Source organism: Microcaecilia unicolor, chromosome 2 (genome assembly GCF_901765095.1).
Source record: "Microcaecilia unicolor chromosome 2, aMicUni1.1, whole genome shotgun sequence".
Lineage (NCBI taxonomy): Eukaryota > Metazoa > Chordata > Amphibia > Gymnophiona > Siphonopidae > Microcaecilia > Microcaecilia unicolor.
In genome coordinates, this window is record NC_044032.1 from 121921968 (window position 1) to 121938637 (window position 16670).

The 16670-nt window shown below is 43.4% G+C and overlaps 1 protein-coding gene across 4 annotated transcripts in view; it reads right to left on the reverse strand.

Annotated features, from left to right (window-relative positions):
- POLK (DNA polymerase kappa) overlaps nucleotides 1-16670 on the reverse strand; it is a 238105-nt gene that overhangs the window by 11432 nt on the left and 210003 nt on the right. For all 4 annotated transcript variants that reach the window (XR_003940991.1, XM_030193266.1, XM_030193268.1 and 1 more), the window contains exons 13-14: nucleotides 13513-14442; nucleotides 10493-10544 (exon numbers count right to left, since the gene is read on the reverse strand). Coding sequence is in view for 3 of the 4 variants with exons in the window: in XM_030193266.1 (XP_030049126.1) it covers nucleotides 10493-10544; nucleotides 13513-14442 (982 nt within the window). In the remaining variant the exon portion in view is untranslated. The remainder of the gene's footprint in view (nucleotides 1-10492; nucleotides 10545-13512; nucleotides 14443-16670) is intronic.

The following is a 16670-nucleotide window of genomic DNA, read 5'->3' on the forward strand; positions in this document are numbered from 1 at the left end:
GTCGAGGATAGGCCGGACAGAACCTCCTTTCTTTGGAACCACAAAGTAAATGGAGTAACGTCCCTTGCCAATCTGATTTTTTGGCACCGGAACGACCGCACCCAGGCGGATCAGGTTGTCCAAGGTCTGCTGCACTGCCACAGCTTGACCGGAGACTTGCAGGGAGAGAGTACAAACCCGTCTCTTAAGGGTTGGCAGAACTCTAGCTTGTAGCCGTCTCTGATGACTTCCAGCACCCACGCGTCTGAAGTTATAGCGGTCCACTCGCCCAGAAACGAGGACAGCCGTCCTCCAATCTGCACTGGGGCGTGGACCAAGGCCCCGTCATTGGGTACGAGACCCTGGGGGAGGACCGGAGGGAGCACCTCCGGGACGGCGGTCTCTGCGAAAGGAATGCTGCTTGGGGGAGAAATTCCTCTTGAAGGAAGAGGGGGCAGAGGAACCCGACTTGCCCGGGCGGTACCGACGGGCTTCCAGCAACCGTCCTCTGGAGGTACCGGGACGAGTACTAGCCCGAGCCCTGACCTCTGGTAATTTCTTGCCCTTAGACGTGCCGAGATCGGACACGATTTTGTCCAGCTCGACCCCAAAGAGCAGCTTGCCTTTAAAAGGCAATCTAGCCAGGCGGGATTTAGAGGCGTGGTCAGCAGACCAATGTTTCAGCCAAAGCCACCGCCGCGCAGAGACTGTCTGAGCCATGCCTTTAGCTGAGGCTCTCAAGACATCATACAGCAAGTCTGCCAAATAGGCTAAGCCCGATTCCAGGGCCGGCCAATCAGCCCTCAAGGAAGGATCCGAGGGGGAAGCCCGCTGCACCATAGTCAGGCACGCCCTGGCCACATAGGAGCCGCAAACTGAGGCCTGCAAACTTAAAGCAGCTGCCTCAAAGGACGACCTTAAGGCCGCCTCCAATCTTCTGTCTTGGGCGTCCTTTAGGGCCGTGCCACCTTCCACCGGCAACGCCGTTTTCTTAGTCACCGCAGTGATTAAAGAATCCACGGTAGGCCACAGATAGGCCTCACGTTCACTCACAGCCAAAGGATAGAGGCGGGACATAGCCCTAGCCACTTTAAGGCTCGTTTCCGGGACATCCCATTGAGCCGCAATTAAGGTGTGCATGGCATCATGCACGTGGAAGGATCTAGGCGGGCGCTTCGTCCCCAGCATAATGGCAGAGCCAACAGGGGCTGAGGGAGAGACGTCCTCCGGAGAGGAAATCTTCAAAGTGTCCATGGCCTGTAAAAACAGGTTGGGCAAATCCTCTGGGCTAAAAAGCCGCGCTGCAGAGGGGTCATCCGCTCCATCCGAGCGGGGATCTATCTCCTCCAAGGAATCCGCAAAGGACCGTTGGGAGACCTCAGACACGCTGCCCTCATCTACATCGGAGGAGACAAAGTCCTCCAAGGCCTGGAAATCAACCCGAGGGCGTTTACCTCTGGGAACCTCAACCTCTTTATCAGAAGAGGGAGCAGGGGCAGCGTTTTGCATGAGGAAAGCCTGATGCAGCAGCAAAACAAACTCAGGGGAGAAACCCCCCAGACTGTGCACTTCCGCAGCCTGGGCAACAGCCCTAGACGCACTCTCAACCGGCGCTCGCAATAGCGGGGGAGAGACATGCTGCGCATCCAAAATGGCGTCCGGCGCGAAACTCCGCGAAGGAGCCGCGCGGGAAGAACGGCGCTTAACTTTAGCCGCTTGTGCCGTCGCCCAAATTAAGGGCGTTCATGGCATTAATGTCTCCAACCTCAAGGGCGGCCCACGAAGAAGCCGTCCGAGCCGCGTGGCCGGCCAAGATGGCGGAGGCGAGGAGCGGGGGATGGGCGTTTATGGCGGGAAAAAACCGCCACGCCGGAGGAACGACCGGGACATTCATCGGTCACTAAACTGTCACCCATCAAGGGCGAATCAGGTTGTAAAACCCCCGCATCCCCTCTAGAAGCGCTCCAGCGATCCGGGGAGCGACCCTTTGCGCCCTCGCCCTCCGACGCCATATGCCACGAGGAGAAGAATCGGGGAACCCCCTGCCCGCTATAAAAAGGTAAAAATTACCTGCTGTCCGCTCCGAGCTGTAACGAACTGGTGTCCCAGTGAGTAGCTGCAATGAACGTTTAAAGAAACGTCGAATTAAACGCCTTTAAAGACGTTTAAAATTTTTTTTTTTTTTTTTAAACGGAGCCAGCGGGAGGGGGGAGAAAAGGAGGGACCTGGCACCACCAGGTTTGCACTTGCTCAAAAGAGCCCTCAACCCCAGGCCTCAACAAAACCTAAGGATTAGGCTTGGAGGCCTAGCCAGAGCTGCTGCTGTGTGTGACCACCACCTGCTGAGATAGAGAACATACTGAGGAGTTTCCGGCAGCACATGACCACATATAGGGAGGCAAAAGTTTGCTCTCTATCTCCACCTGCTGGTAGATGGACACAACCCACCAGTCTATGGATTGATCAGCTTGATGATATGGAAATCTATGTTACATTTTTTGGGGTCCTGACAGGTACTAATGACCTGGATTTGCCACTGTTGGAAACAGGTGTCACGGCTCTGCTGTATTTCCTACCCTGACATACCTTTTTCCCTCTTAACAGGTCCCACGATGCTTGGGGCTTGCGGCTGGCATTCATTGGACCTGGTGCTGCTTCTGAGTGCTGGGCCTTTAGGGTGCGCGCGATGAAGACCTGTCTTTGTTGGGGCAGCGCACAAGAGTTCTAGGTGACCTGAAAGGTCCACTTCCGGCCTTGGGGGTATTAGGGGTGGTACCTGGCTTCCTTTGGCGCCATCGCAAGAGGTCTTCTGGAGCTGTGCCTTGCCACGTGTGTCTTCAGCCCTGTCGTGTTCCAGCCTTGTCTCTAGTTCCAGTCCAGTCTTATCTTCAACGTCTGTCCAGCCTTGTCTCCAGTTCCAATCCTGCATTGAGTCCAGTTCCAGTCCAGCCCTGTCTTCAGCATCTGCCCAGCCTGGTCTTGTCTCCAGTTCCAAGCCCGGCCTTGTCTCCGTGTTCCAGCTTGTCTTGCCTTGTGTCCTAGTTCCTGTCTGGTTGTGTCTTTTGATCTTGCCCAGTTCTAGCCCCACTTGCCTGGCTTTGCCTTGTCTGAATTCAATTCTAGCCTTGTCTGTCTTGTCCTGTCTAGCCTTGCCTGCTTTCCCTTCAGTCAAGTGCTGCCTGCTTTGTCTTCTGCCAAGCCCTGTCTAGTACTTTGCCTAGTGTTGTGCCTAGCCCGAGTAACTCACCTGATCCTAGTCGGTTCCCAGCTATGGCCCAAGGGCTCACTTCCCCTCTGACAACAGGATTCTGGGCTTGAGGGACCTCCAATCTGTCCCAGTATAGAAATGCTTACTTACTTATTTGCATCTATGAGTGAAAAGAACTCCTTGATGTTGACAGCTTGACCATGATGCCCTCGGTGGGGAGTTTGATAGTGTTGTAGACAGCATTTTAACAGAATGATCTTTAGAATCCACTAATCAGGGGTTATAAACAGCCAGCAGTTTGCAAAAAAACTGTAGGTTGCCCACTATGGCCACAGGGATGCTGGATATGTTCACAGGCAGTCAAAACCATACCCCTGGTTTTGGCTGTGGAGCTGGTTGGGTTTTCTGCTATCTGGGACAAGAGAGAGAGCCGTGTCTTAACTGGGAAGAGCAGAAAGGAGGAGGATAGCTATAGCTTGAGTAGACCTCCTTTGCCTGCCACTCTGGTAAACCCTGGAAGAGGAGGCTGGGTCATAAGTGGACTGGAAAGGGTCTTAAGAGTGTCACTGCCTTGATAAGGGTAGCAGCTTCCTGGATCTTATCTCTGAAGGGATTCTTTCTATGGCAGTAAGCCTTTCTTGTACATCATACATTAGGTCTTAAGCCCATAGACGAGCAACTCTCTGGGTGCTCATACCCATCATAGATGCTGTCAATGCATATCAAAATATCATCGGTCATTTGGACCATGTACATCCTGCATTCTTTCCCTTTGCCAACTTCTGAACAGAACTGCTCAGCCTTATGAGGGATAGTGGCTTACATCGCAACACTGTGCACAATGTTTAAATGTTTAGCAAGTGTATGGCCATAAAGATCTGGTAAGAAGCTATGCGGGAAGTGAGCTTGCCTAGCTTGGAATTGGAAGTCAAAGTAGGCACCTTTTTGAAGCTATTTTAAAAAGACACACAGGTTTCTACATGTTTTTTATAAAATAGCCTCACAGAAACTGCAAAATTGTCACCAAAATGCATCCATGTATATTTATACCTGTTTGAGTGAATTACATGAATAAGTGGATATTTTATAAACTATGCACACGCTCCATGGCTCCACCCAGATTCCATCCAAACTATGCCTCCTGATCACACCTATACGAGAGTCATGTCAAGAGTGTGAACCGTCTTGTGAAACATACTTTTATTTGTATAACCCATGGGGTGGGTAATTTTAAAAGTGACCTTTTACACATATAAATCAGGCTTTTCATGCAAAAAAATTCTTTATAATATTACCTCATCCTGTCCAGTAAAGCAGACTTTTAAGAGAGCAACGGTAGCTGCAGTGGCTCTGATTAGATAACATTTAACTTTATTAAATAGAAAGTAGTAGTTTCAAATTTATTAGGCTTTTGCTTTATCACTTAACAGGGTACCAACTAAGTGTTTTATAGTTTTCATGCTAAAGTAGATTTAATAGTGAACGAGGGAAGTGAGAAGAAAGATACATTTTTATAGAGTAGATCAGAGAAGGTTTTCTGTATTGCAGTTCAGATCTGAGCCTTGTCCTTTTGTGTTGATAACAAGAATGACGATGACGTAGAACGCTTGAAGCATATATTTTCTCAAAAAAAGTGAATCTTTAGTCCTACTTTGAATCTTTGATAAACAGGCTCAATAAGGAGGTGGAGTGGAAAATTGTTTCCGAGTGTTAGGTCTATAACACTAAAGAGATTGTCAAGGGTGAAATGAAAACAAATTTCATGAAGAGGGGACCACTAGGAGATGTTGATTTAAAGACCATAGAGATCTACCCCCTAATTCTAGAAAGTTGTGCACAAATTTGAGCATGCAACTTATAGAATAAGGCCAGTTGCATGCATACCTTAATGACTTAATTAGCTGCTAATTGGTCTTAACATTCAATTATTGACTATAATTGGTGTTAACTGACACTAATTGGCATTTACCTGTATAACTGCTCTTAGTTGGTAATCTATAAACTGAGCACTCAAATTCCAGAGTGTGCAGGGGGGATGTGGATCTGGAAGGAGCATGGGTGGGTCAAGGGTGTGTCAAGCAGTTATTCATGTCAAACTGCCTACAGTTAGGTGTAAGCATTTATGCCAGCCATAGCACAAGTGCTCACACCTAAAGTTAGGAATACAGATGCAGACTCGCAAGTATTCTATAATGGCAGTTGCGCACACAGCTGCCATTAGAAAATTTGCATTTAGCGCATATCATCCCAGCACCTAACTTTAGGCTATCTATAGAGAATTTCCCCTAGTAAGCATGTATGGAATTAAAAGGTGTAATAACAATAATAAACCAGTGTTTTTTTATCTGATGCAATAAGCTTAGTATTTTGAAAGAGGATCCAAAATGCTACTGGTAGCCAGTGTTCCTTTTTGAGTAATCGGGTCACATGATCCCATTTCTTCACTCTGATGATAAGCCTGACTGCAGTGTTTTGAATTAATTGTAAGCATTTAAGGTCAGTGATGTAAAGGGCTCAGAAAAAGGTATTACAGTAATCAAGATGGCATAAATGTAACAAAAATAAAATAAAATATAATAAATAACAGAGAGTGAACTATGAGGTGAATGAAAGGAGACGTGGAGGGGCATAATCGAACACGAATGCCCATCTCCATGGGCGTCTATGTCCGAGAACGGGTAGGTGAAGGGGCGGGACAGACCATATTTTCGAAAAAAAAAAAAAAATAGGCGCCCATCTTTTTTTCGATAATACGGTTTGTGCCCGGCAAATGCATCGGATTTGTGCGGATTTGAGCTGGCGGTTTCGTTTTTCAGCGATAATGGAAACCGAAGGCGCCCAGCTCAAAACCGAACAAATCCAAGGCATTGGGTCATGGGAGGGGCCAGGATTCGTAGTGCACTGGTCCCCCTCACATGCCAGGACACCAACCGGGCACCCTAGGGGGCACTTGTAACAAGTAATAAAAAAAGTTAAATACCTCCCAAGTCCATAGCTCCCTTCCCTTGGGTGCTGAGCCCCCCAAATCCCCCCAAAACCCACACCTCTACAACATTACCATAGCACTTATGACTGAAGGGGGCACCTAGATGTGGGTACAGTGGGTTTTGGACGGCTCCCATTTACCACCACAAGTGTAACAGGTAGGGGGGGATGGGCCTGGGTCCACCTGGCTGACGTCCACTGCACCCACTAACAACTGCTCCAGGGACCTGCATACTGCTGTGATGGAGCTGGGTATGGCATTTGAGGCTGGCATACAGGCTGGAAAAAAAAAGTTTTTAAAGTTGTTTTTGTTTTTGGTGGGAGGGGGTTAGTGACCACTGGGGGCGTCAGGGGTGGTCATCTAGTCATTTAGGACACTTTTTTGGGACTTGTTTGTGAAAAAAAAGGGTCCAAAAAAAGTGACCTAAATTCTTGCTAAAAACAGCCATTTTTTTCGATTATTGGCCGAAGGCGCCCATCTCTGCTCGGCTGTTAAACACACCCCAGTCCCGCCTTCACCACGCCTCTGACACGCCCCCGTCAACTTTGTTCGTTCCCTCGACGGAGTCCAGTTGCAGGCGCCTAAAATCGGCTTTCGATTATACCGATTTGGGCGCCTTTGCGAGATGGGCGCCCATCTGCCGATTTGGGTCGAAATATGGGCGTCCATCACTTTTGAAAATAAGGCTGCTAATGGAACGAATCATTTTGCAATCATTTGAAAAAAATGTTTAATTAGTTGTAAGATAAGAGACTGATAAGTTACTTTATTGCCTATGGTGATCCCTAAGATCTTCAAAGAGTCAACTACTTCAGTCTTATTGCCTGCCAATGACAGGGGCAGTAGTTTGTTCATAACAGGAATGAATACAGGATAATACCTATTAGCTAAGGTCAGTTTAGCCATTAGGATGCTTGGTCTGTTGTAGCTGAAGGAGAAAAACAATTGGGTAGACTTTCTGATTGATTCTATTCATTGTATGTAGTAAGCAAGAACCTTTTTACAATCCAGAATGTGAAGGAACTTTATATGGGAGGTTTCTGGTGCTTCCTATATTTTTTTCCTGAACTGTACAATTTCCTCACTGACATGGAAAGGAGTAATTACATTTGTCAGGAATTTATGATGAATACATGGAATTGCTTTTTAAGGGCATAGCTACCAATGAAAGAACCAGTGAAAAGCCCAGGGCTGCCCACTGGTGGGGACTACATCCTGCTGGATTGAAGTGCTCCCCTCACAGGCTTTGCCAAATGGAAGGAAACCCTGGAAAGAGTTTTTAAAAAATCAAAGAAAAGAGACACTAGGACTAAAGCAAATGGGAAAATAAAATGTTCAGACAATAAAGGTAGAAAAAGGTATTTTATTCTGAATTTATCAATTGGAATGTGTCATCTTTGGGAAATATGCATCTCTGATATCTTGCATTTCAGTTTATATTTTTCTAGTATTGCTGTACATGCAGAGTCTTGAATGTGTGACTGAGGTGCAGTATTCTGCTAGCATGTAGCTTCTATGTAGAAATCTTATTGCACTCCCATTGGTTCTGTTTTCTCACTAGGTGGTGTACTGGTGTATTAGGGTCTGGTGCAATATTTACAGTGCTAAATTTACTAATTTGTTTTTGCTGAAAATGGTTTAGTTGTGTTCATAATAGGGCATCTACAATTAGGCAAGCGTTCCTTCTATCACTAAATTGGTGGAGTTTTAGTGGCATCTCAGTTATCTGATTTTATTAATGATTTCAATATTTTATTACTACCATCATTTTAGAAATGTTCATAGCACAGAGATGCTGTTGATAAGAGTTGGTATCAGAAGAGAGGGAAGTCTTAAGCAGAGGAGATCAAGTGCTACAATTTGATGACTCAGCAGCATCTGACACTGTCAGCCATGAATTGTTAATATGTAGATTAGTGCAGTAAGGGATGATTGGTCCTATATGTTGTGGTGGTTTGAGAGATTTTTGAAGAACAGACAATATTAAATTGTCAAAAATGGATCTTCCTTAAAGTTTTGGAGACCCTCATGTGGTATATCACAGGAGTCTCCAGTTTCTCCCCTGTTGAATGGCTCTATTCCTATGCAGATGACATCTTTCTGTTGTTACCAGTTGATTTGGAGAAAAATGTACTCTCAAGAGCATTAACAGATTCTATCAATAAAATTAAAACATGATCTCTGAAGGTTCAGCTTAAACAATATTGAAAAATAAACAAGCTCTTACGGTTTGATCAGCATGCTGAATCTCTCTCAGATGTAATACAGATATCTTTTAAAACTGATAGTCTCTAAAATATCGGGGGTCTTACTGGACTCCTCATTACATTTTGAGAATTAGGTTAATATGTTAATTCAAAAGTCATTTTAGAAATAGACAGTTGAGACTAATTCATTCATATTTTCTTCAACAACACTTTAGAGTACCTATGCTGTCCCAAGTAGATTATTGTAATTCCTTTTATTCTGGAATTTCAAATGAATCTTATGAAGAAAATGCATTTAGTGTAGAATACAGCCACAAGATTGATATATAGGAAGTCTAGATATGATCATATTACTCCTTTACTGGTGAATTTTCACTGGCTCCCAGCTGAACTATGTATTGAGTTTAAGTTATGCTGCTTGGTCTTTAAAACTCTGCATGGGGAGGTGCTACAAGGTTTTCCTTATTTATTTTAGTTGTTGGGTGGTTTCACCAACAGTCATAATCAGGACCATTTATTACTATCTTTTCCATCAATGAAAGGAATTAAACATAAATCTGTATATGAAACATCTATTTGCTATCAAATGGTTAAGGTTTGGAATTTGTTATCTTTAGATATTCGTTTGAGTCCTTCTTATATGGCCTTTCATAAAAAAACTGAAAACCTCTTTCTTTAATAAGTTGTATAATTTTCTTCTTTTCAGTTGCTAATTATATTTAGAAGGATGTATTAATTGTACTGTATTGTGACCCGCTCTGAACCTGCTTTGTGGGGATATGGCAGCATACAAATCTGTAATAAATCAGAGGGGTATTTTCAATACGACGTCTAAATCTGATTTTGGACATTTTGCTGAAAATATCCAAAAATCAAGTGGAGAACATAGTGATTTTCGAACCAGAAAAACGTCTATCTTTTTGTTTCAAAAATGTCCATTTCCTAGACGTTTTGTGTTCAGTGCCTTTTTCTTTTGTGACCATTTTCAGAAAAACAAATCCAAGGGAAAAATACACAAAAACAAGTCATTGTGACATATTGGGGGGGGGGGGGGGGGGGGGGGGGTAGCAGTACACTGGTCAAACGGACATCCCAGCAGAGCAGTGGAGCACCCTAGGGAGCACTGCAGTAGACTTCACATAAAAGGGACCAGGTAGACACCTCACTATTATCCCCTTATATTGTATGGGGAGCCTTCCAAAACCCTAGTGTACCCAACTGTACACCACTACAATAGCCCTTATATCTGCAAGTGTCACCTATATGTGGGTACAGTAGGTTTTTGGTGGGTTTTCGAGGGCTCACACTCTCCACCACAAGTGTAACAGAGTGGGATATGGACCTGGGTCTCCTTCGCTACAGTGCACTGCACCAACCACCAGCCTACTCCAGAGACCTGCTTGCTGCTCTAATAGGACTGGCCATAACATCGGAAGCTGTCACAAAGGCTGGTATGTACTGTTTGTTTCACACCTTTGGTGGGTGGGAGGGGGTAAGTGGTGTCATGCTTTCATCCCTCCAGTGGTCATCTGGTCATTTAGGGCAACTTTTTATGACGTAGTCATGATTGAATCAGGTCTACACCAAAACATCTGTTAGCCCTGGACGTTTTTGCTTTATTCCATTTTAGCAGAAAAACGCCAAAGTTCTGGGAACGCCCAAATCCTGCCCCCAACATGTCCCCTTGTGATTTGGATGCACTGCAGATGAACTGCATAGAAAAACATCTTAAAAATGGGTTTCAAAAATAGTGATTTGGACGCCTTGGCAAAAAACCCCGCCCTTCTGCCACTGTTTGGATGTTTTTGTGTTTCGAAAATGAGCCTCATAACGTAACTCAAAAAGCAGATGTTATTCATGGTTCCTGCCAAATGGTGCATGATTATTTGCCAACCTAAAATTTAGCAAAGCCAAGCTCTATGTAATGATTAAAAAAAATAATGCTTCTTCAAACACCCTTTAAGTTAAATCCACATAAAGAGACTTCTGCTATGCACATCATGCAAGAAAGCCAAGGATGTGACCCAACACACCAACATTAATTTTGTAAAAAGATGAAAGAGTATAATTCCTTTAGTTTTCTCAACTTAGTCACACTAGAATTTCTCTTACCTCTTTGTTCTTGTTGTAGTATTTATGTCCTGTTGTCCTCTTCCCAAGCTCCCTGCAAAACAATAACTTGATTTATTTTGTTACCTGTATTTGGCACCCAAAGCTTATAGACTCCAGGCATCTTATAACCAAATATAATGAAGATAAATGAGCAATTCATAAAAAAACACTTAATCCATAAATAAGAAAATGGCAGAAGATGAAAGAAGTCACCAAACGGGATGAGTTTAGACACTGAGAAGACATTTGAGAGGTTGAGGTGGATTTCTGTTCATCCCTGAAGCAGAGAGAGTTGGGGAGTTGGGGGAGGATTTGAGGTGGATATGGGCATTGTGTGATGGGCCCGAGGCACTGATAAGAATGGTGGGAAGTCAGATTAATTCAAACTGGACTGAGGAACACAGCAAGGGAGTTCCCTTTCCCCATTATCATTTGCCCTGGCCATGGAGCCTTTTGCATAGGAATTCAAGAGGAAATGTGAACATTCATGGGGTGCAGGGCAGGAGGAGGAGAGAGTATAAAGCCAGCTTATTTGTTCATGATGTGATGCTGAAATTAATTGAGCCCAGAGTGTTCTTGCCCAAGCAAATGAAGGAGAGTGAAGAATATGGGAGGGTGTCAGGATTTAAAGTTAACTATTCCATACCATAGGTTTTGAATATTTCAGTCAGGGAGAGGGCCATTGAGAGGGTTTTCCTGTTATATTTAGGGGTAAATTTAATAACTTTGGCTAATCAACTATATGCGACTAATTATGATACCCCATTCAAGAGAACTGGTAGACAGCTAGAGATCTGGGATAGGATGACTATTTCTTGGAGAGGGAGGATGCAAACAGTGAGAATGAATGCATTACCGAAGCCAATGTACCTTTTTAGAGCCCTGCCATTATGGTACCTTAGAGGGTACTTGGGCAGATGCAGAAAAGTGACAGAGTTTTGTGTGGAAGGGAAAGCCTCTGAGAGCTGTGTCTGTGACCCTTTATGCAATTAATGGAAGGAGGGGGAGGGGTTAGGGTGATACTTTAAGGCTGCTCAGATAAGGGCAATAGTTGAATGAGAGAAGGAGAAGGGAGAACTACCAGTAGGTAGGGTTGGAATAGGTGGAAGAGGAAAGGACAAGCAGTGGGTACGGTTAGAACTGAGTGGACTCCAATCGATTTAGTACATTGGCTACCAGGGAGGAGAGGGATGGAGCATCATTGTATACCGACAATCTTGAAGCATTGGGATGGAGGGAGGGGCAGAGAAAGAGATTATAGATTAATGGCGGATTTCTCTGTTTTCCTCTATTTCAGGTTTATTAATTTATTTAAGCATTTTGCTCACACCTTGTTTCCAAGACAAGCTACATTTAGGTACAGTAGGTTTGCAGGAGTTTCTACCAGCATTACTGGGTGTGGGGGGGGGGGGGACAACATCATTTGAGGTGGGAGGCTAAAAGGTTAAGAACATTGGATAATTGCTAAATGAGGAAGGCATGCATTCCTCTGAGGCTTGAAGGAGCAGTATGCGGTAAGTGTGGAGAAGAGTTGGATAACAAAGACACAATCCACAGCAACATGGTAACAGTTGAAACGTTTGATCATCTCAGTGATTTAGACCCTTTGAACATAATTATCAAGGAATCTGGATGTTAGCCTTTTGCCCTGAAATATAGCCACATTGGGCTTTTTTGAATAAAAGTGACTGTAACCATACTGCTGCTGGATTGTGTCTTTGTTGTCTAACTCTTCTCCACACTTTTACGATTTGTTGTTGGAATCTGCCTCTATCTTTTGCTCTGTTGAAGTATGGGGTAAGACCGTGATATTTGTTCTTTAGCTTGCCAACAGATTAGACATTTCCAGCAGCAGAGTGGGGTGGGGGTGGGGGTGGAGCAAGAACTGAGACAGCCCACTGCAGACTTTGAGAAATTATGCCTGAGGATGTGGCATCTCCCACCCTCTCTGTGGAAACATTTACTGACATTGATCCTCAATCTGACCCCTCAAAGCCTTCATATCATGACTCCTTTTTCTAGAACTTCCCTTTTGCTGAAAAGTGCTTATCTCCTATGCATTTCCTTATACAGCTACAAACTTTAGAACAGGACACAATACTCCAGGTGAGATTCTCCCAACAAACTATACAACCACATAATCACTTCCTTTTTTTCTACTAATTACACCTTTGCTTATGCAGACTAGCATCCCTCTGGCTAACACTTTGTTGTACTGTTTTTCTAGCTTGAAATCATAGAATATAATAATTTTGTTGACTTAGTCTTGCTTTGTAGCCATTAGAATATCAGCTCCCGTTGTGTACCCCTCCCTCAGATTTCTGTGCCTCAAATACACAACTCTACAACTTTTCATTTACTAAGTGCACTAGCATACACTAATGATGCTAATTCACATTTACTAGTAAATAGGTCTCACTGCATAAAAGAGGGCCTGGGGTAATTAACTTGCATTAAAGTGCATGTTAGCACACAGGATTGCTGTAGAGTCTTTTGGTAAATAATGCCCAATTTGAAGTCAACAAAGAGAAAAGGGGATTACTGAAGGATTGCAAGTGTATAACTGGAGTTAAGGGTTGTGGTAACAAGTGTATTCAGTTACTAAGACCTATTTTATAAGCTGAATAGGGGAGGATTTTAATTTATTTTTATATGGATTCTGAAAATAAGTGTTTTAATTGATGTGTTGTAATCTGACTTGAATGGCAAAGTGGAATATAAATGCCAATTTAAACACAGTCTTTTATAAAGTTATAAAAGTTGTCAGGAAAATGACAGCAATATGTTCCAAAGATGCCATCTTGTAGATATATCCACTATATACAGCCCCTTAACCATCTACAAGCGAAAAGAGGTTATCATCAGATCCATGAGAAGAGGCCTTGAATACTTTAAGGCTGCAGTTTTTCTCCGACACTGCCAATTCGTTTGTGTACTGTAGTTCCAAAGTGACTTCTGTACAATCTATAACATAAGTACATGTTCGCTATAAATGCATGTTAGAGATGAAATACACCTACCAGAACTTGGGGTATTTGCTGCAGTATCACACCCAGCTGGACCAGTGCTTTCTTCTGTCAGCTTCTGAATGATGCCTTTGTTTAAACACACATCCACGTGCCTGTTGAACAATGCAAGGCTGGTGGTCTTTTGTTCTAAATTACATACTGGGCAGATCAGAACAGTGTCTTCCAGGGTTCCGGAGGTACATGGCTGCTGAGTTTCTACTTCTTTAGCAGATACATTTTGTAGACAGCACATGTTGCTTGCTGTAGCACTGGGCCTGTCAGAGCCTTTTGAACCTTTCTCCTTGCTTTGCTTACACTCCACTGCTATGCTTGTTACTGTTTCAGCATTACTACTGCTGGAGTGGCCCTCGCAGTCTTCCACCAGTTTGTTCACTTTGTTAATCTGCAGTATTTCAAGGTTTTTCTTTTTATCATCTAAAGGAGTACTAGCATTATTAATATCACTCTTTTTTAACATGAGTAACTCATCTTTTTTGTACTGAATTTCCATATTAGGGTCTCCACAAGCACCCATAAGGCATTTGTCAATGTGTTTGTTAAATGTCTCCAGACTGCTAGTTTCTTGTTTCCGAAAGCAAACAGGACAAGTAAGGATCTGGCTTTCAGTAGATTTCTCAGCATCTCTTTTGCCATTTGTTTCCTGCCCTGTAGTCTCTAAAGTCTTCAAGCTGGGCATTTTCTGCTGGCTAAGAGTATCCTCTCTGAGAGGCTCTCTGTTTTGCTGCATTTCAGCTCGTTTCTTGTTGAAAAAACTCTCCCCGTGGGATGTCAGCGGAAGTATGTTGCATAGTCTGGGTTCTAGTTTCTCTGGTGGAAGTGAAGATAAGGTGCTGGCTACTTTGCCAGCCTGCAGGAAATTGAGAATGCTCTTCTGGTGATGTTTCTTTTCTTCTTCGTTTAAAAAGCTGGACACCCGTACACCTAAAAATCCATCATAACAAAAGCATATCAAATGTCATATCCATATTATGGTATTGAAGTGGACTAGGGTGGATTGAGTAAAAACCTACCAATGACTATACAAGCTGTCTGTACTTAATCCATGCTTTTTTGATGTTTAAAAGGGAGAAGAGCTGTGGAGAGGCATTTTTGAAAAAAACATTTGTCAGAATTGGGACATCCTGCTCATTATGTCCCCAAAAACTGTACATCCCACAGCTATTTTCTAACAGGAAAAATGTCAGGATTTCTTGTTTGAAAATATGTGAGAAGGATGTTCTTGCACTGAAAAATGTCCAAAATAAACAGCCATTTTCCAAACTGAAATGTCCAAAATACGAATGCCAAAAAAGCAGGCCCAAAAATGGCCACACAGAGTAGAGGGGCAGCCTAATAATCAGTGCAGTGGAGTTTAAGAAATGGCACCCAGGAAAAAATTCCACTTTAACTCCTTTATTATGTATTGTGAGCACTCCAGGTACAGAAATAAAACCCTACTGTATCTTACTGTACACTACTATAATAGCCATCATGCTTGCAGGTGTTTTATAAACTTAGGTACAGTAGATGTTCCAGGAAGGCGCACATATTTGTAGAGAAATAAGAGTTAATTTGGGAATTACACCTGGGTCCCATTGTTAAAAGTCCACTGCATTGACCACTAGGCTACTCCTTACAAAGCTGCTTTGACTTTTTAGGGGGATGGGAGGGGGTCAGTGACCACTGGGAGATGAAGAAGGGGTCATGCCTTCCTCCTTCCAGTGGTCAGCTGCTCAACCAGGGCACCTTTTTGGACCCTGGACATGACTGAAATAGTACTGCATAAAAACATCCTTTTTTGCCTTGGATGTTTCTTCCCATTCCATTATCACTGAAAGATGTCCTAATTTTGTGCCCACCCTAGTCCCACCCAAAACACGTCTCCAATACATTTCCTCAAGGGAAAACGTCCACATTCTGTCTTTTTGAAAATCATGATTTGGACATTTTTGGCAGGAGGACTTTTTTTTGGCCATTTTGAGACATCCATTTGTTTCAAAAAAAAAAAAAAAATGAACACCATAGTGGGTTTTTTTCAGACTGTGAGCAAAGAAGATATCTGATATAGAATGACATTTTGAAATAGAGCTCCATGTTAAGCTAAGCTGAATCTACTATTTAATATGTGTTTTTAGAAGGAAAGAAAAAAGCATTTAAAAATGAGATTGCACAGACCTAGAATTATAAATATACTGGAGGTATGCTACAAATTTTGCCAGTTACACCAGTTTATATATAATGGTTAAACATGGTCTGTACTTATTGATGAATGCTGATTTTGTTAATGACATATCAGAAATGTAATAGGTGGGTACTATATGTTTCACTAATAGTTTCAGTGTGAAATTGTTTCAGCACTGTGACAGTGCATCACCTATTTGCAAATGGTCTTTTTCAAGACCTATACATTACTCCCAGTATCATTCCTTTTTGTGATTTCCACATCAGCAGACTCCTGAAGCAGGCATTGTGTCCTATATACATTTCAAAGAATAAAACTGGATTGGTTGAACCAGTGGTCGGTCTAGCTGTCCTTCATTTCCCACTTCTGGATTTCTTTTCACTAGCATAATAAACATAGCCATAAACTTCCCTTCTCCTTCCCCCTTATACACACTTTACTCCCCAACTCTCTCATACTTACAGCATGCTCCCCTTTGCTTTCTACTTAGCTCTCCTCTCTCTCTCTCTCTCACACACACACACACACACATGGCCTCCTTCCTTTTTCTTCCACTCTGTTTCTCCCTCATCTCTTACAGCCTGACCTGCAAACTTTCCTTACACTTGCAAGCAGTGTGTTCCATGGCACCTTCAAGGCTTTTCTGCTCATTTGTGCCTCTTCCCCCCACCCACCCTATGGATAGCCCAGCCTGCTAGCTCTTGCAGCAAACAGAGGAAGCAGTATGTATGCTCCACAGTGTCTCTCTTTGAAGACCCGCCTTCTTCTCCTATTTGCACTTCCTGTTCAACAGAAGCGGGCCTGCAAAGAGAGATACCACAGCGCATGCTTCTTCCTCTGCTCGCTATGCAGCAATCTGTAGCCTATTATTAAAATCAGCCAGTGAATCTGAAAACTGGAAGGTGGTTAATGTGAAGCCAATGTTTAAAAAGGGCTGCAGCTGTGATTTGAAAAACACTAATCTATACAGCCTAGCATTGGTGCCAGG